Raw genomic sequence first — 19,903 nt, forward strand, 5'->3', positions numbered from 1 at the left:
CTCTCCCTCCCTCTCCTCCACGTTAGCCATTCACTGAGCAGTTGTACATACTACAACTCTGACCACCAGAAAAGCAGACTTTACTTCAATATGACAGACTGGCACAGCTGAGGGAGGAACGAGAGGGAAGCAAGCTGATGAAAATCTGTGGCCTAAAAGTCCCTCTGATTTCTCCTCAGGCTCTTAGCCTCCTATTCAGTAATTCAATTCCTTGTAGATCACTAAAAGGGAAGGGAAGAGAATAAATATTGCTAGGACACTATACACTAGGTACTGCCTAAGTGCTTTACAGTATGATCTGATCCTCATAACAACCCTAGGAAACAGGTGCTCTTGTCGCTCCCATTTTACAGTCGGGGAAACTGAGGCAGAAAGGGGTTAAGGGATTTGCCCAGGGTCACCTGGATTAAGTCTTCCCGGCTTCAGGCCTTGCACTGTTTAACATTCCACTTGGCCTGGAAAACACCATTCCACTCTGCTGTCAACTTCTCAGTAAGAGATGGTAATACTCAACAGGCAGGATTTGGGGATTCTCGCACAAACCTTCTAGCAGTGTCCAATCGATGTCCTGGTTCTCGGGTTTGGTGAGTGCTGGGTACTTGTTGAAAAGGTTGGCCACAAAAGCCAAGTTCAGCTTGGGATTTCCACTGACCACATCCGCCGGGGTGACAAACTGGCGGCAACCCAGTCTGTCGGCCTGCTGAAGCATGAACTCGGCCCTTTTCAGGTCATCCTTTTCCTGGGAAAGGCAAACAGAGGCCCCTGCAGGACTGAACCGAGTACACGGGGAGGCCCTGACAGTGGCCAGCAGTAGGGAAACTGGCCACGGCGCAGCACTCTCGATGCCCTGGCTCAGAATGAGGGCAGAGCGCTAGCCACGGAGACGCAAAGATCTGGGACTAGAATTTTTTCAGCAGTGCAGTCGCTCAGAGTAAGATGGAGAAAACTATGCTCTTGAAAGAAGAGGTTGGTAAGCATGAGTAGGATGGATGAGACTGGTGGCACAGGAAGGCCCAGGGGGCAGACAGCTGGACTATTGGAGTGCTAAGTTACACCAACAAAGAAGATAAGGAATGGGATCCCCCCTTCCCCACTTACCAGGCCATGGGATTTTATTTTTCCTTTAAGTATAAACATTGAAAGAAAAATAGTGCTTCTGGGCTGGCAAACTGTGCACACACTTTGTTTGATCCAGCAGGCTCTCTACTGGGCCTGTATCCCAAAGAGATCATCAAAAAGGGGAAAGGACCTACAGGTACAGAAATGTTTGGGGCAGCCATGTTTGTAGTGGCCAGAAACTGGAAACTGAGTGGCTGCCCATTAGCTGGAGAATGGCTGAATAAGTTGTGGTATATGAATGTTATGGAATATTATTGTTCTGTAAGAAATGACCAGCAGGAGGATTTCAGAGAGGCCTGGAGAGACCTACACGAACTGATGCTGAGGGAAGTGAGCAGGACCAGGAGATCATCGTACATGGCAACAACAAGATTACGTGATGATCGAGTCTGAGGGACGTGGCTCTTTTCAACAATGAGCTGATTTGGGCCGATACCAATAGACTTGAGCCATCTTCATCCAGAAAGGAGATTATGGGAACCGTGTGCTTAACAAAAAAGTATTTTCACCTTTTTAATTGTTTGCTTGCTTTTTGTTTTCTTTCTCATGTTTTCCCTTTTTGATCTGATTTTTTCTTGGGCAGCGTGAGAATAGTGGAAACATGTATAGAACTACACATGTTTAACATGTTGGTTACCTTACCTTACTTATCTATGGGAGGAGCTGGGGGAAAAGAGGAGAAAAAAATCTGAAAGTAAAGGTTTGGCAGGGATGAATGTTGAAAACTAATTTTGCATGTATGAAAATAAAAAGTTATTGTTTAAAAAAAAAAAGAAAGACAATCTTCAGAACTGTGATAACGATCTAAAAAAATTACATCGAACCCCATTGAAAATGCTGCTCTTCTTTGTCTCTTTGGATCAGTGTGGAGTGGCTGGGCCACATTCAGTACTTGCGGAGAAAACAGAATCTGGCCCAATGACGAAACTGAGCCCCCACTGAGGGAAACGGTTCACTCAGAGTCACAGAGGCGATCGACAGCCAGGCCGGGAGGTGGTTAATATAGCCTGGCCTTGCACACTCCCACCTCCTCCTCGATGATAAATAATGTGAAAGAAGAGAGACAGACACAGGGACAGATGGGTTGTTAGATAGTGTGACACAGAGACATCCATCCTGTATATCTCTGTCTCCCTCCCATTTCACATCTCTCTGTATCCAACTATATCTTCCTCTTTCTCCTGAGAGAGAGACAGACAGAAATGTGAGAAAAAAGGGAGAGACTGAGAGATACAGGAGGAAGAAAGAATAGAAGGTTGGAGATATCTCTGTGTCCCACTCTCTCTCTAACAACCCATCTGTCCTTGTGTCTCTCTCTCATCTTTCTGTGTACCTCTTTTTTCTCTTTCTCTTTCCTTCTCCACCTCTCCTCCCTGTATATCTCTGTCTCTCTTCTGTTTCACATCATCTCTCATTATCTCTTTATCTTCCTTTTTCTCCTGAGACAGAGATGTGACAAAAAGGGAGAGAGAAACTGATGGAGATATGGAGGGGGAGAGAGAATAGAGGAAGGGAGATGTTTCTGTGTCCCATTCTCTCTTTAACAACCCATCTCTCCCTGTGCCTCTCTCTCATCTTTCTGTGTCCCTCTCTTTTCCCTCTGTCTCTTTCTCTCCCTTCTTTCTGTCTCACTCCTCCCTCAGCCCTCCCTGTGTATCTGTCAGTCTTCGTCTCTCTCTCATTTCACATTTGTGTCCAACTATCTCTTTATCTCCCTCTTTCTCCTAAGAGATAGTTGGATACAGAGATGTCAGGAACAAGGGAAAGAGAGAGACCGACAGAGATAGTGGATGGAGGGGGAGAGAACTGAGAAGAGGAAGGGAAAGGTATTTGTGATCCACCATCTCTTTTACCAGCCTCATCTGTCCCTGTGTCTCTCTCTCATCTTTCTGTGTGCCACTATCTCTTTTCCCTCTCACTGTCTCTTTATCTCCCTTCTTTCTGTCTCTCTCCTTCTCTCCCTCCCTGCGTATCTCTGTGAGTCTCTTCATCCAGAAAGGGAGGGGACAATGGGAACTGTGTGCTTCACAACAGAGTATTTTCACCTTTTTAATTGTTGTTTGCTTGCTTTTTGTTTGCTTTCTCATTTTTTTCCTTTTTCATCTGATTTTTTTTGGGCACTGTGAGAATTTTGGGAACATGTCTAGAAAAATTGTACATTTTTAACATATTGGGTTACTTACCATCTAGGGGAGGAGATGGGGGGAAAGAGGGAGAAAAATCTGCAGTAAAGGTTTTATAGGAATGAATGTTGAAAACTAACTTTGCACGTGTGAAAATAAAAAGCTATCATTTAAAAAGAAAGACAGACAATTAGTTCGGTTATATACGCATCTTCAGAATTGTGATAATGACCTAAAAGAATTACATCAAACCCCATTTAAAGTGCTGCTCTTCTTTGTCTCTGTAGATCAGTGCAGGGTGGCTGGGTCACATTCAGTACTTGCTGAGAAAACGGAATCTGACCCAGTGACGAAACTGAGCCCCCGCTGGGAGAAACGGTTCGCTCAGAGTTACGGAGGCAATCGACAGCCAGGCCGGGACGGTGGCTGACATAGCCTGGCCTTGCACACTCCCACCTCCTCCTTGATGATAGATAATTTGGCAGCAAATGGTCCTTTGAATATTTCACATGTAAAAAAAAATCAAAGCCAACAGTTGTGGCCAGCTAGCGTTTTAGCACGACAGGGACGATTCCCCCCTCAGATTCTTACGTTGAAGCCGGCCATGCTGATGTCAATCTGGGGTTCCCCTTCCTTCTGGCCTTTTGGAGCGATCTGATTTAGAAGATGGAAGTAGGCTCTAGAATCCTGAAAAGGAATCAAGAAAGTGAAGAAGAATACAACTCTGAAATCAACAAGCATTCATTAGGTGCCTACTGTGTGGCAAGCACCGAGGACACAAAGGAAAAACAAAACAATAGGCCGAGAAATGTGGCTTGCCTCGAGGTGCTCTCACCCTACCAAGGCCCAGCATTTGTCCCTATTTTGAAAAGCATTTAAGTTGCTGTTTGTGAGACTGTGGGTCAAATCCCAACATCCCAGGTGGACGTGCATTCCCAGAGACCATCTCTCCTCCTCCCCAACCAACAAACGCCTTTAAAGCTTGTGATTAATCGACAAAAGGGGTTTCCCACTGCATTCTGTAAGTGAACACGTGGCCAATTCTGTACCTTTACTGAATTACTGAAGTCAATTAGCTTGGCAGAGAAACCAAGCAAGGGAACAAAAGCAGGAGGACAGAAATCCAGGAAGCATCAGAAAAGGAGGGAAAAAAAGTCACATTATCACAAAATGTCACTCGTAAAACATCCAAGTTAGACTTTTAGACTGTCTTAATTGGAAAAGCCAACCAAACCGTCATCCCTGACACAGGCCAGGTCTTCTAACATTGCTTTTATTCACTACCCCTTTCTACCCAAGAAATCTGTACGTGACCCAGGGTACATAAGTATAGAAAATAGGTATACAAACCAAACACTGACTCATAGTAAATCATAATTTTGTGACCCTCTCATTTGGGCAGAAGACCCCATGTGACATCACAAGTCACGTAAACTGAGACACTGACCAAAATGATATGCTCGGGAGCTGCAAAACCGGGGCCCCTGCAGGAACACGGCAAAGGCACAAAGCCACAGAGGAATGACCATCCCCACCCCGCCTGATCCATCCTCAGGACTCCCATCTCCTGAGGCATTTCCAGATAACAAAGAACACAGTCATTGGCTCCAGCTGTCAACACACTGGGGAAAGGGCAGCAGAAGGGAAGACCCCCGATCTTTTCAACCTGGAGGGAGCTTGTAGGCTTGAAGGAAGCCTGACTTGAGAAAAAATGAACTTGGGAAGCAGCTGAACTAGAAGAGCTCACTTGAGTAAAGGACCTCACAAGGTAAAGGACCTTCTGCTTTACCCAGGGATTTTCTGAGGGAACACTGAGGAAGGTGGACCTAGCTTTCAGCTTCCCAGCTGGAGCCACAGTTTTTCGGGAGCTGGGAGGCAGGGACATTCTCCGAGGCAGCCAGTGGGAGCCCCAGGGGTGGCTCAAAGCCCACACCCAGCCCCAGGCTGTCCCAGCCAGGATTGGATTGCTTTCATGTCAGGTCCTCAGGACAGGTGGCAGTGGGATCGGCCCTAGCAGCTGAGGGTTGGAGTCAGTGCAAGAGGGCAGCTGCTGGAAGGCCCCAGGCATTTGCCACAGGGATTATCTCCTCTCTCCCAGAGGGGTCAAAGGAAGCAGGTGGCTAGAGAATGGGATTAATGTCTCTACTCTGCTGCTGCTTCTAAACTCAGCTCAGATAGTAGAGCGGTGAATGCTGAGCCCAACATGAAAACAAAGGAGCTGAGCCAGGGGAGGGTCAGGGGACCACTGACTTAAGGCCACAGGCCCAGGAGCTCCCCTAAAGCCTAGGAACAAAAGTCGGTGGGAGAAAAGTCTAAGAACTAGAATAAAAATCCCAGCCCCTTGGGCAATGTGACCCTGGTCAAGTACTTTAAACTCTTGGAGGGGGAGAGGAGGCTCAATAGCATAAATGAGTCAAGAGACACTCTAGCTGATGGGAGAGGGGATGGCTTGGCCCTTTCTCCCCATCCCCAGGTTAACCTGCCACGCTGCTATTGCATCCTCCACAGAGGCTGCAAGTGGCCAGTGGCTTACAGGATGATGGTTAGAAATTCACTTGGCTGAGTTTAACAGCTAAAACGGGACCCTAATCACCCAGAACCTGGCTACAATGCCACCGACTCAGCTCTGGGGAGGTAGAAAAGACACCAGTGTTAACCATCATGTTGATCTGCTCCCCTCATAAAACATAAAGGCCTAGTGGTAGCAGTTTTCTGGTTGCCCGGCAGTCTCGGCTCAAGGCGGCCACCCTTTTCTTGGTTGGCCGAGGTAGGCCAGATGGCTTTCTTGGCTTTCCCCGTGAAATACCTTGATGTCAGAGCTCAGGTTGTTGATTTTGTGCCAGCCTGAGTTTTCCAAATGGAAGTTGGCCCATCGAAGCAGCAGTTCTTCGGGAGATAACTTCATGAGGTCCTCCAAGGTCTCACCATCTCGGAGCAAGGCCGCTAAGGCTACAAGACAGAGCATCAGCACAACTGTCAGAATCTTACGGTGGGCCTCAAAGCAGCCCTAGGAATGGGACGTCACTGCAGCCCTTTGACGAGTGTTCAGTTTCCCCAGCAGCTGGCTTCCTATCTCTGAGTCCTTATGGGTTGGCCCAAATCCCCTGGCACTTTTCAAGCAAGACGAAGTAGACTGCAAAAGAGCTCCATGTGGCATCTTCACCCAAAGAACCAAGATAACTTAGGAGCCATAACCTCAGAAAACACCCACAATGCTTTTCAACTAGAAGCCACCAAGTCCAATCCCTCTGATTTACAGAGGAGCCAACGAAAAGCCTCATTCAAAGTCACACTATTCACAAGCAGCCAGGCTGACATTTGAACCCAGGCCCAGCACTGCAGAGAACAACAACAAAAAAAAGCCTATAAGGAAGCAAAATAAAAAATGGATCTTTATGACTATGATACATACTTTCTTGAGATGGAAATCTATTGTTACATATTTTGAATCCTCCCTGATCTGCCATACGACAATGGTTTTTAATTTTTTTTTCTTGTTCTGTCTTTCTTTTTTATTTTACATTTAAGTTTTAAATAAATAAATACATTAAAAAAAAAAAAGAAAAAGACAGATTCAAATCTCACTCAGTCTAAGTTAATGCTGCCAGGAGGCAGTTTCTGGAGGGAAAAAATGGCCCCCCTTCTTAGCCTAGGTAGGCGGCAAGAGAGCAAGCCCAGAATAACCTGCTAAGGAAGGTTACAGGTGGGGTGCTCTGCCTCACCATGCTACCCAATCAAGCTCCAAGGGACCTTAGAGGTCATCTGATCCAACCTCCTCTGTTTGTGCAAGGGGTGGGTAACCTAGGCCCAGAGAGGTGAAATAGTGCTTTGTTGGAGGTCACACAGGAAGGAGGCTACAGAGATATCATCTAAACCCAGTCTCTCTTGTTACAAATGATAATCCGACGCTCAGAGAGCCTGACATCTAGAGCAATGGAGGTCATTAGGGAGATGTAGAAAGCTTGTTTGAGGTCCATTGGCCAGTCAAGCCCAGCTAGACTCTGGAGCACTCCAAATGACATCTACCACTAAATCAACACGCCTATAAACGGCCCGAGCCAGGGATCGTTACCTTCATTTCGGCTAAGTTCGATATCAGCAAACAACCCAATCTTAATGATCTGCCAAAGCAGCCCCAGAACCAGGTGAGGCTTTCCAGCCCGTAAGTCCTCAGCTCCAATGTTGACTACGTGGCACCCGATGGCAGAGGCCGAATTCAATGCCAAGTTTAAGTTCTCCTGTAAAACAAACAGCCAAAGCACACTTTGGAATTTCTTTCTGAGCAGCTGCTACTTGTCCAGGCCCTGCAAACAGCATCCACCGAGCTCGATCATGGCCCTGGTTCACTTCCCAACACCCCCAGACACCACAACTGGGATCAGCAACATACCAACTGGGGGTGGAAAACGAAGGGAGGAAACTACTCGAGAATAAAATCATCTCTACCTTATTGTTACAGCTGCTATTCCAGAATCAAGAAGGTTATTAAAAACCAGCCCCTGCTCTGGTAATGACGTGACTATATTTACAAGTCCAAGGAGAAAATCCTCACAGAGAAATGTGACTTTGAAAAAAATGTTCCTATCTTGTCCCAGTCCCTTCTCGAATGTCCTACGTCCTCTGCGGCAAGCGTCTCACTCCCTCGGGACTCTATCGGACCAGATCGTCTCTCCAGTCCCTAATGCTAGGACCGCTGGTGCTCCTTCCTCCTGTGGCCTTTTTGATTTTTCATAAAATCAAAGGCTTTCGTGCCAAACGGTGCTCTGCCACGCTAACTGGCATCGTACATATGGCCTACATAATTTCCTTTATGTTTGAACACAGAAATGAGATTTGATTCTTCCAGTATGGAGACTCCAACCACCAATATAGATTTATAAGTTAATTAACTAGAAACTTGTGGTCTTAGGGAGATGCCAAGGGACACCGGCATTTCCAATACCTTGCTCCTGGCTGCTATTCACCTGAGGTGAGACCGCAACTCAGGTATTCCAGACACTGAGGTCGATCTCTAACTTCGAGTTGAACGACCCCCTTTTCCAGTCAGGTAGGTTCACTGGAAGCCTGGGCCGGAGAGGAGCAAGGTTACAGGGGATTGTAGTGGATTTGCAATCAAAGTATCTGAGCTCCAATCCCAGAGCTGCTTCTTGTTACTGTCTACAGCATTCAGTGGGGATGTGCCCGGTGTCCCAGCCCTCAGTGAGCTGTGCCCACATGGGCCTAGAAGCCTAAAACTCTAGAAGTTTGACATTAATGATTCAAAGATTTTATGTCCGAAGCAGGACTTGACGTTTCAAGGATAAATTTAACCTCCTGCTGCCTGGCCCAGACGACGAAATCATTTACCTGAGGAACAAACGGTGTGTTTACCTGAATGATAAATGGTGTCAGTTTCTTCTTGTTAATTGCCCTTTCATCAATTGTGTCAGGAACTGAAAGGTTGATCATTTTACTGGAAAAAAAAATGAAAAGTGGGATCACATTACATTACCAGTTGGCAGGTATTCTCAAATGATATTAGTTGTCATTTACATAGCCTGAAAAACAAAATGTCACTTATTTGGTTCAAACCAACAGTTCTTCAAAACCTATGATGTACGAGGGATACCAGGCACCAGAAAATGCCAACGCAAACCCCAAAATCCATTCCTGTTTTCAAGGCGCTAACAGTCTACTGGGATCGATGACTCTAACCACATAGGTTGGAACGGATATCCCTACTAGTCCTGGCAGTGCATTGGGGCTCTTGTAGATCATATGCCTGAGGCCAGCCAAGAACTGACTGTCCACAATCAAATAAGCTCATCAAAAGACACATTAGGCAAGGATTCCCAGCCTTGTGTTACTCTGCACAAGTCATTAGACAACTATATGAATCGTTCTCTAACTGGCCTTGTTCCTAAGGGAAAATGTTTTCAGCTTCCTCAGATTTTCCCAGAGCACCTTGCTGAAAGTTCTCCTTTGTCCTGTCACACTCCATTTTTCTTTCTGTTCCCAAGAGAAATGCACACCTCAGCCCTTTCCATCCTGGTTTTCATCTTACCCGTCTGACTGCTCTCTCAGTCTCCTTTGCCGACTCCTCCTCTAAGCACAGGGGTCCCTTGGGACTCTGTCCTGGGCCCTTTTCTCTTCTCCCACTATACTGTTTTACTTGGTGATCTCAACTCTCATGGATTTATGACCATCTCTATGTCGACGATTCCCAAATTGATGTTTGCTTCCTCGAACTCTCTATTGACCTTCAGTTTCCCATTTCCCACACCTCACACTGGATCTTTAGCTAAATAGATTTTTTCAAACACCCTGAATTCCTTCTCTTTTCTCCCAAGCACTCTCTGCCCTCCTGATTTCCCTATCACTGTCAAGGGCAACTCTATTTTTCCAGTCATCTGACCTCACAAGATAGGTGACATCTTCAACTCTCAAAGCCCTTCCTAACCTAGCCCCCTCCTACCCTTTCTTGTACTTTTCTCACCAATACACACTCTTTGATACAGTTAACGGTGGCATCCTTGCCAGTCTGTGAACAAGATCCTTCACCTCTAGATTGGACATTTTCTGTCAGTGTCCTCCACGCCTGTAATGCTCTCCACCCTCCTCATCTCCACCTCCTGGTTCCCTTCCAAACCCAGATAAAATCCCATCTTCTCTAGGCAGACTTTCCTCTCTTGTAATCATTTCCTATGCATCGTGTGTCCCTTGTTTGAACGTATTTATTTTCTCCTGCTTAGATTGTGAGCTCCTTCATGGAATCAACTATCTTTTACCTCTTTTTGTATCCCTAGCACTTAGCACAGTGCCTGGAATGCAGCAGGGGATTAATAAATGTTTATTGTGAGGTCTTTTCAGACCAATTCCAATAGACTTATGATGGAGAGAGCCTTCTACATCCAGAGAGAACTATGAGATTGAATGTGAAACATACTAGTTTCACCTTTTTTGTTGTTGCCGTTATTTGTTTGCTTGGTTTTTTCCTCTTTTTTTCCTTTCTGATCTGATTTTTCTTGTGCAGAGTGATAAATGTGGAAATATGGATTTCCATTGCAAGAACTGCACATGTTTAACTTACGGTGGATTGATTACTCACTGTCTAGGGGAGGGGGCGAAATATGAAACACAAGGTTTCATAAGGGTGAATGTTGAAAACTTTTTACATGTATTTTGAAAAATAAAAAGCTATTCCAAATAAATAAATGTTTATTGGTTGAGCAATCTGCCATGGAATTCCTTTCAGGAGGCTTAAGAAATTTCCAATAACAACTAGTCTGCCATCTTGCCCGTCACATGACTCCTGTATCATACACTTATTTACACACTGTCCTATTACAATATGCACTACAGAAGCCATTTCCATGAAACAATCAGGGAAATCTATTTATGGAAATTGGATAAAAACTCAATTAAATTGCCATCTTACCAAAGCACAATTCCATCTCCAACAGCTTTGAAAAGGTCATCCGTGTTTGGGTTCATCGGGATGACATGTCTGCAGTCAGGATCGTTTTCCAAGGCCTTGTTTATCCAGTTCACAAAAGCGTATTTTTCTTCCTCTAAAATAAGTGAGATGGATAGAAGTTAGTTGACTTGTGAATCAGCGCAGGCAGAGATTCTCCCTCTGCCTCGTGCCATCATGTGGTTTCCTCTTTTGTACCCCCCCCAAAGCTCAGGACTATACTTGGCTGACTGAGACTTACTCCTCCCAGGAACCACACAAATCTCACCAAGAGGATTCTGGGATGGGGCTTATGAGACTGACGCTAAAGCAAAAATCACCTTTTAAAAAGAATGTTTACCTTAGGACTCTCTAAGGACATGGCTTATTCTCCCCTGGATTGGGGAATCTGGTTCAAGCTTTCCAAAGCATCACCCCCCAAAAAACAAAAGAGCGTGGTACCTTCTCCATAATACCAACCTTCTTCCTCGTGGAAACAAAAGGTCCCTTACCTGAATATGAATGCTGGGTTCCTTCACTGGACAATTCTGATGTCCCGCCCAGTGCACAGATGCCTTCCTTTCTGTTGATGGCCTTTCGGAAGGTTTTAGCGATGTCGCTACTTTTGACCTCTTGGAAAATCTGTAAGTTCAAACATCTCGTTAGCGCACAAATCCTTTTGAAGAGAACGCTTCAGAGGGTCCCCAAAGTTTCCTGGCAGAGTTCTACAACTTCATCCCCAGGTCCCAATGTTGGTTACAGATTATCTGCTCTTTTCAAAATGCCACACGGTCAAAAGCCATGCGCCAGATGCCCTCAAAGCTGAAATGCCCCAAAGCAGGTGACTGTGCCCAGTGGTGACCAAGAGGAAAAAGGTCCAAAGTTTTCCTTTTGCTAAGTGCCCCCGGAGGATAAGCAAGAAGCTCCATTGGTATAGACCCAGAAAGATAAGGAATAGCTGCCTACAGCTGGGCAGCAATATGCTGTCATAAAGGAGGAAGACACTGTGTCTGGTCACTGATCACCCCCAGCCTCTTTATCTTTTCTCTCTCTCCCATCATGACCAGAGTGAGAGCAGATGGATGGAAATACCATCAGCCTGGCTCATTCTTAGCCAGCAGGTTCTAACAAAGACAAATTCCATACTCCATATGTCATCGCCAGAGTCGGTGTGAGCCGCGGACCTGGCTGAGTGGATGGTCTAAAGCAACGTCTTGATTCGCTGACCCCTGGCAGGACCTAACCCTTCTGCTGGCTCCCGGTGCATTCCCCACACATGAGCTCACCGGGGCATCTGCACGGCTCTTGAGCAATCCCAGGAAGGCTTCAAATGGGGTGCCTATCTCTAGAGATATCTTAGCAGCCCACTCAGGGTTAGCCCAATCGTGCAAACTTGCTCTTCTATTTGGTGAACTCTTTTTCCAGATGGGGGTGCTCACTAACTTCAAAATGCTTTTCCTGGCTGCCACTGGTATTTTTCTTTCCCCTGAGCAACTTGGGAAGAACCACCTGAAAGCTTTTTCTCTCATCCAAATAGGACTTTTCTAAGTGGGTCTGGGATAAGAACTGGGGTGTCCAATAGAGCAATTGGACTCACCTTACCATAGAGAACTAGGACAATCAATGACTCTTCCTTGCATTAAAAAGGCCCTGATTACTAGGATGTTATTTTGAGAAAACAGAGCCTGTGCCCTTCATCTTTTTGCCCTGCTGCCTCTTCAGGAAAACCACCCACCTTTTCTTTTCTGAAGGCCCGTGTGGCCTAAAGGAATACCACTTCTAGGGTGGCAAGAGGTCCCCCGCCAGTAATCAATGCCTTGTCAGCCTATTTCCTGCTCATGTGGAGCACTAGGCTGCTCCAAAATAATATACAGGAAAAAACTTGGGAAGAAAGCAATCAAAAGTCAGGAGACTCACATATCCCAGTTTTGTTCTAAGTTAGCATCATTATTTTATTTTTCTGAGACTTCGCTTTTTGGAAAGATTTTGGAAGAAGCAATTTCTAGGTCCAGATGTATACTGCAATGGAATGCTTCCTAGTAACTGCTTATTATCTACCACACAGGAGATATTTCCATTAAAAAAAAAAACAGACTAGAGACACAGGCCTGCTGCTAATGAAGGCCTCGTCCTACCTAGCCAGTGCCACTCTGCCCATCAAGTTGCACCTCTCCCCAGAAGCCCTTCCTGAGGGATCCCTCCCATCGGGCCACTATTATACACACTTTCCTCATCTTCCCAACTGGCCTTTGGGCTTATGGGCAGATGGGTTCTGCCACTACCTCCCTCACAACATCTGGCGCAACGCTGTGCGCATACGGCCTCGCTGGGGCCAATTATCCATCCCAACCAGAGCCTCAGAAAGTGTTCATCATTCAGAGTGCTTTGCTCTGTATCCTTCTAATCCTGAACCCTCTAGTTTGTACACAAACTGCTGAAGATGAGTCAGAAAGCAGGTTAAAGGTGAGCTTGGGCTAAGTGAGTTCTGAAATCAAAGATTACTTACTAGGGACAGGAAGGAAAAAGCCCACAGCTTATTTAACAATGAAGTGTCTGAAAACCGAACTAGGAATAGAGAGACCCCACTCACTGGCTTTTCTTCCTATGGCATGGATGGGCTTGCTTTCTAGGCCTTAAGCTTCTATTTTCTCTTTCTCTCTGGTCACTAGACAGCACTACACCCCTTCCCTCCTATCGCCTAACTCACTTTAGGAAACAAGGCCTCTATACTCTTTAAAAATCTCGTCTCCTTTCACTCACAAACACAATCAGCCAGACTCAGCCCTCTGACCCCAAAAGCAGTTCAGCTAAGGCCCGAGGCTCATTCCAAATCAATCCAGCAATGGATGACCCCGAGGGGTCACTAAAAATCGCCAACAAATACCAAATGTCTTCTCAGATTTGGAGTTTGTTCCCAAACTATCCCTTTCCACCCCTACTTTTTGAGGCTAGATTGAGGAGACTGGACGAGAACATCTGAGTTCCCTTCACACAAAATCTATGATCTTACTAATGACCATTTCCAACCCCACTTCTCTATGCTCAGAAGGCATAGGTTTGCCCCTCTGACAGGCAGTATGTTCAAGTCTCTGGACCCCTTCTCAGAATCATGTTTTGAAAGACAAAATACACGAGAATACAACAGAAACCAATCATCCTGAAATATAATGATCAAAATTTTAAAAATTAAAAATAAAGTCATCGAAGGCAAGTTAGGAAACCTCACCCTAGAATCCCAAATTTGGAGCCACCCAGGACCTCAGAGATAGTCTAGTCACTCTTCTCTCCCCTCAGTTTCCAGGATGAGGCAACCCAAAGGGGCTAAGTCCCCTGGCCAAAGTTAGGCGAGTAGTGAGGGCCAAAGCTCCTGATAGGTGAAAGATAGCTTATCCATGAAGCCTTTCCCTAGATGCTCCGACTAAAAGTGTGATGATTAATTCCTGGCATCACTGTTAAAATAAAATACTGAAATACTCTGTCAACTCCTACATTCGGGTGCCTGAATTGTGTCCCTTTCCCCACCCACACATCCTCTTATGCACCACTGAGCCAAACACCAACTTTGTTTGTAACTTGGTTTATGATTAACATCCCTTGGGCAGCAATTCACATTCTGGATAAATTAACACTCTCATCAACGCGTGCATTACCAATTCCCAATGCTAATGAACTAGAGAAATAATGTCCTCGCTCTTCCTCAGGAGGCAAAATACCACCGGGGACAGAGGCTGGGTCACGGGACTCAAATTCTTCCTCTCTCTGATTTGTCCCAAGCTAGATTCCATTTTCCTGGGTCTCTGTTTCAGAGATTTTAACTCAGGGAAATAAGTCACTGGACATGAGGGGCAGCAGCCCTGGGTTCCAGCCAACTATATGACCTTGGGCAAGTAATTTATTTTCCAACTCTGTTATCAAAGGTCTGTTCTAAGATGAATATTTTATGATGTGGATCTGCAAATTTCTCAACAGTTAAAAACCCCAAACATCCTTGATGTCAGGTGAAAAGATACACGCCTACATCTCTACTCCTTATCAGACCTCAAAGGCTTTTCATTGCCTTTCTGGGTTAAAGGTGGAAAGAAGTACATTTTGTAAAAAAGTCCAAGAATTCCCTTTGTCACTCGAGGCCATTTTCATCATTTTCTCATTAACAAAACAAAGACCACCATGAAAATCTTCCTGCTCAAGATACATTCTTTTTGCTAGAGAAACTCGGGGGTCAGAATGTTTTCTCACTAAAGAACAAAATGCAGTTCTAGCTGGGCAGGGGTTCAGGACAGTGTTCATCTCCCAATGAAACGTGCACTTATGAAAGGGCTGTGCTGTGAGCTTCATACATGCAAGCAAGCGCTCCAAACTGTAGCTCGAGTCCGACTTACTCTTTGACACAGAATTCAAAACCAAGGGCTTTGAAAAGAACTGGAGATGAAGATGAAAATGGTGGCAAATTCAGTATTTCAGTAGAAAAGGGCAAAAAGTAAACCATTCTAATTAGAACACATGTTGGTATTCTATCAGGGAAAAGCAAAACTCCTTTGGCTCCTGAGACTGCTGCCACATTGGCCACTGCCCCCATCTACTCCCCAAATTCACCTTGGAGTGATTTTCTTGTTCTGTTTCCTGTGTGTGCCAAACGTTGGCAAGGGTGCCAAGGCACAGTGAAGGTGAAATACAAAGCTAGGTATGAAGTGAAGACTGGTCTTTTCTTAAGCAGCTCGATGGGAAGGGAGTGGGGATGGGGAAAAGGCTATTGACAAACAAAACCTGGGAAAGTTTAAAGACCTTAGCAAATAATTAACAAGACAACAAAGTCTGCTTTTGGCACTCTCACGTATCTATGATCTCATGGCTGTGGGCATCGCCTTTACCATGGCAGAATCTAACCCATTCACACTTTCTCGTCCTGAATTATTCCTGCCCGTACCATGGGAGAAGTCTCTTGCACTGAATCCATCCAAAATATCGGAGGCTACATCTTTTGCTTCATAGGCAATGGTACAACTCTAGATGTGTCTATCCCCTGATCTCCTTTTCTAGTCATATGTCCTCAGTAACTCCAATGTGCTCAAGTTATTGCTGGGTAATGTGTGCGCTACCGAGATTCTTCTGAGATGTTCATTTTCTACATCTTACCATCACATGGTAGCATGGGGAGAATACTGAGAAATATTCTCATTAAAGAGACTGGCCTAGTTTGAGATTAGAGATCAGTCTACTCTTCCCTCCTATTCTGTTGTGGGCCCAAATTCATCATTCGTTTTCAGTCTCTGTCAAAAATAACATACTGATGTTTGTGGCAAAATGGACTGCCCTCTAGGCGCACACCAAAATGGGAGCAACCTAGGGTTTCCATCTACTTTTTCCCCTCCAAGTCGCACGGTTAGGCTGATCTCTCTCAAATGAATATGGCTTCCACTGAGGTGGCCGTTCCAGGGCTTGGCAAAATAAATACGATGTCAGAAATAACTAGGGACACTTAGAGAACCTCATCATTCACCGGTAGTTCTTCATGTGCGTGCTCATAGGGCAGCTTCAATGAACACATCCCGGTTTTAACCCTGCTGTGATGGTGGCAACTAGTAGACAATCTTTTCTAGCTCTAACAGAGTCGTGGGAAACACCTGTCAGTGGAGACACTGGATTTTATTTTTATTTTTCGGAGTACAGTTTCTTTGGGCCATCAGCAAACAAGAGACACGGTAGGAACTTTGAGGCTTCTTAATCACTTGTGTGACTCTAGAGGGGTGGATCAGCTGTAAAAAACTGTCAGGAAAAGACAACCTGTCTCCTTGCCATGTTTCTCACAAGCGGATGCATCCTTCCTGTATTTAAAGGGTATTGGCAAAGATTTCACGGTGATGTGAAAGAAGCTGTGTGGGCCGATTGTTGCCGAGGGTTGGGAAAGGAGAAGGAAAATTACTTTTAACTTTTCTATTCTTTTGGAATCTTTCCCACTTGCAGGATTATCTTGAAACTGAATCCCTGAAAGCCTTCATGATTATGTTGTTTCCAGAGTGGATTCCTCTATACAATGGGCCTCTTCAATGTTACTGCCATTTCTTTCCTTATTCAGCGTGGGGGATAAGGAAAGAAAGGTGGGGGGCAGGGAGAAGTGGCAGAATCTATCATGGTGGGCTCCTTCTTGTCATTAATGCAGAAAAAGAGCTAAAGCAGCAGCTGCTGCAGTAAGATAGCCTGTCCGTGTCCATTTGCTGTCCTGCCAGTTCCTTCTCCAAACACTCCCTGGGTGATCTGCCCTATCTAAGTCTCCCCTTAAATCTCTATGAAGAGGGGGAGGATCCAGTCACATTCTTTAGAGCATTTTTCTACCACTTTATCTTCCCTAACACCTACCGAGAGGTAAAATGAATTCATGTTGGCTCACGACCAAGGCAAAGTGACCGAGTGCTAAACACACCATGAATTGTATAGTTATTTGGGGAGGAGGAGATCTGGGAAACCAGATCCTGTATTTGCTTCTTCGGGGGAAATCTTTGAACAGCTGTCTTATTTAAATGCAACCTCATCTTATCTTCTGGTTTTATTTTTAGTGAGTGAGTCCATTTGGACTTGGTTGGGCTCCTCCAGTCGACTATCAACTTGTGGGTCATGAACAAAGATTCAGAGTATGAAAGTTCCATTCCATCATCTAAGGATTGTGTGATTCTTAGCACTCTTAGCACACGGGGGGTTAGGATCTATTGTTCTCGCTTGTGTGAGACATGTGGCCAAAAAGAGATCATCACCTGGTATCCAATTTAGTGACCATGAGCTTCTCCACACTTAGCTAAGCTGGTCAGACTGTGGACAAAATCTACCTTCAAGTTCACATCTGAAGCCTTTCCAACACAGTGGGAACTCTCAGGGTCTTTGAAATCTCAGGGTCTGCTCTTGAGCACTTAATTTTAGACTTTGCGATGGGTACATTTGAATGGCTTCTCCATACACATGAATTGAAATGTCTTAGAGAGAGCCGTCTTTTCCTAAAGGGGTCTTTTTTCTTTTGTTGAACAAACAATAAAGAGATGTTTTCATAGGAAAGGGGGCTTATGGGGGGGGGGGGGCCCTTTGCAAAACAAGCCTAATTACATTGCAACAATAACTTCAAACTCCAACCCAACAGCCATCTTATTGAACGATTGAAAAAAAGCAGAAGTCTTTAACTCTCTAAAGCAAGAATCATCTGTACTTAAAAGATTATCAACGAGTCTCTTCTCTTGAGTATGTTTTTCTTGATCTAGTTATATAGTAATTAAATAGCTGCTGACAAATCCTATCCAAAGAGTACCATAAGAAAAGTCTGGTTCCATGGAATCACTTGAGTCCCAATGGCTGAGCTAACACTTGGGGGAAACAGAAAGCAGTGGACTTAGAAGCATTTTAACTAGTCCTCTGATTTACTTCACCATGCATTTATGAAATGGCCACTGTGTCCAGAACGTCAGGACACTTGAGAATTGGCTGGGGAGAAGGGGACAGAAAAGGGGGCAGGAAGGGGAAAAGTTTAACAACTGTGAAAATTGTAGGGAAAATGGTGCTGGTAAACCCTACTGGGAAATCCAGGGGAAAAATATAAAGATGGAATGTGTGTGTGTACTTATATTTACAATTCTGAAGTTAAATTAGCTAAGTTTCAGGGTTTCACTCTGGGTAGTAAAGCTTAGGGACTGATCCTCCACTGGCCCCAGCAGGCAAACAAAGCACTCACTTTGACCGGGTTCTACCGGTCAGCATTCTGAACCAGGGCCTTTGCGGATGGCCTCCACCTCAAGAGAGTAAGCCAAATCCAAGCCAGCCAGTTGCTAAGGACTTCATGGAAAGGATGAGCTAATGGGCATATTAACGCCACCCCTTAAATAAAGAAGTTGGAATGATCAACTACAGGCTAGACCGATTTGCAAGTACTTACCAAAACAAACTCGTCAAAACTGATTTTGCCATCTTTATTTTTGTCGCCATCGATCATAAGTTTTTGGAGTATTTCTCTTACTTTATAGCCTGGTAATGGCATGTTTGCTTCCTTGAAAAGCTCATGCAGTTCATAATCACAAATGAATCCATTGCTGTTGAGATCTTTATGAAAAATTCAGAGAGAAAACAAAAACAGGTTTTAGAAACAGTAGACAGTTCAGAGCATCGTCCTGATTTGGGGGTACAGACCTCTGCCAGCTTCTTTTCTTTCTGTTTCTAAGGTAAAGATGTGGCAACAGAAAGGAGAACTAATTTAGGGAAGTTAGTTTGTTTCAACTGGGTTTTAAGAGCAATCTGGAGGGTTTTCTATGTCCCATACTAACTGAAAGCCACTAGAATTCAACAAGAAGCATCGATTGTATGCATAGTGGAAGTGCAGAATGGTGACTGATACCTTGTGCTAAGTGAGAACCTAGATGAATTAATGTGGAAAGTGAAAGGATCACAGAGTAAGAACTGCAAGAGGCATAGAGAGACAAAAGAATCAAAGACACAGTGCTCTGGCCATCAAGACCCATGCTTTCAGTTTTCAGATGAGGAAACTGTAGCCCTGAGAAACAATGACTTGCCCACAGTGGCCAAGCGGGAATCAGAACTCAGATTTCACTGGATCGTGGGCCTGAGGCTGGAGAGGCCTGAAGAAGTCACTGAGGTCAATGCCCTCATGGGGTGGAGAGGAGCTCTCTAGACTATGCTTAAGATCATACAGAGTGAGCATGGGTTGGTAGCAGATCCAGGGTGCAAAGCCAATATTCTTTCTTCCCTCCACAATTTCTTCTCTAACTAGTCCTTCTAGAAATATACACTTGCTTTTTAGAAGACAAATCACACAATTGGGTAGTTCCATAGTCCTTCCTCCAATAGCCAGATAAATTTCCTGATGACTATGGAATAAAATCGCAAGCGCACCCAAATTTAAGCAAAGGAGACCTTTGCCTCTGTCAATATTTATCGACAGAGGCAGAGAAAGCTAATTCTAGGCCAAAGAGTACTAGACACGATGGCCCAACACATTGACGACCAGAGCTCCAAAAGCCCCCAGTGCATACTTCACTGGATTCTTTCCACATGAAAATCAGAACAGTTCCATTATTGGGAACACAGCCCAAGAGGATTACTGGGAACAAAAGAAAAAAGGCCCTGACCCCTGGGACGATCATAGAAGCATCATACGCACATAAAAGCAAAACCAGAGGCTATCTCAGGGTCTCACAATAGGCCTACGTAGAATGAATGCTGGTACGTTACACTAATGGGC

General features: G+C 44.9%; 1 protein-coding gene across 2 annotated transcripts in view; it reads right to left on the reverse strand.

The window, feature by feature from the left end:
- Positions 1 to 19,903, reverse strand: part of PLS3 (plastin 3) — a 111,139-nt gene that overhangs the window by 18,405 nt on the left and 72,831 nt on the right. The window contains exons 4-12 of one of the 2 annotated variants that reach the window (XM_051969262.1): positions 18,584 to 18,747; positions 11,187 to 11,316; positions 10,660 to 10,792; positions 8,613 to 8,694; positions 7,315 to 7,480; positions 6,049 to 6,191; positions 4,292 to 4,318; positions 3,834 to 3,929; positions 544 to 739 (exon numbers count right to left, since the gene is read on the reverse strand). In XM_051969262.1, coding sequence (XP_051825222.1) covers positions 544 to 739; positions 3,834 to 3,929; positions 4,292 to 4,318; positions 6,049 to 6,191; positions 7,315 to 7,480; positions 8,613 to 8,694; positions 10,660 to 10,792; positions 11,187 to 11,316; positions 18,584 to 18,747 — 1,137 coding nt within the window. The remainder of the gene's footprint in view (positions 1 to 543; positions 740 to 3,833; positions 3,930 to 4,291; positions 4,319 to 6,048; positions 6,192 to 7,314; positions 7,481 to 8,612; positions 8,695 to 10,659; positions 10,793 to 11,186; positions 11,317 to 18,583; positions 18,748 to 19,903) is intronic. The other variant, XM_051969263.1, reaches the window with a different exon arrangement.

This window comes from Antechinus flavipes, chromosome X, assembly GCF_016432865.1.
Source record: "Antechinus flavipes isolate AdamAnt ecotype Samford, QLD, Australia chromosome X, AdamAnt_v2, whole genome shotgun sequence".
In the NCBI taxonomy this organism is placed as follows: domain Eukaryota; kingdom Metazoa; phylum Chordata; class Mammalia; order Dasyuromorphia; family Dasyuridae; genus Antechinus; species Antechinus flavipes.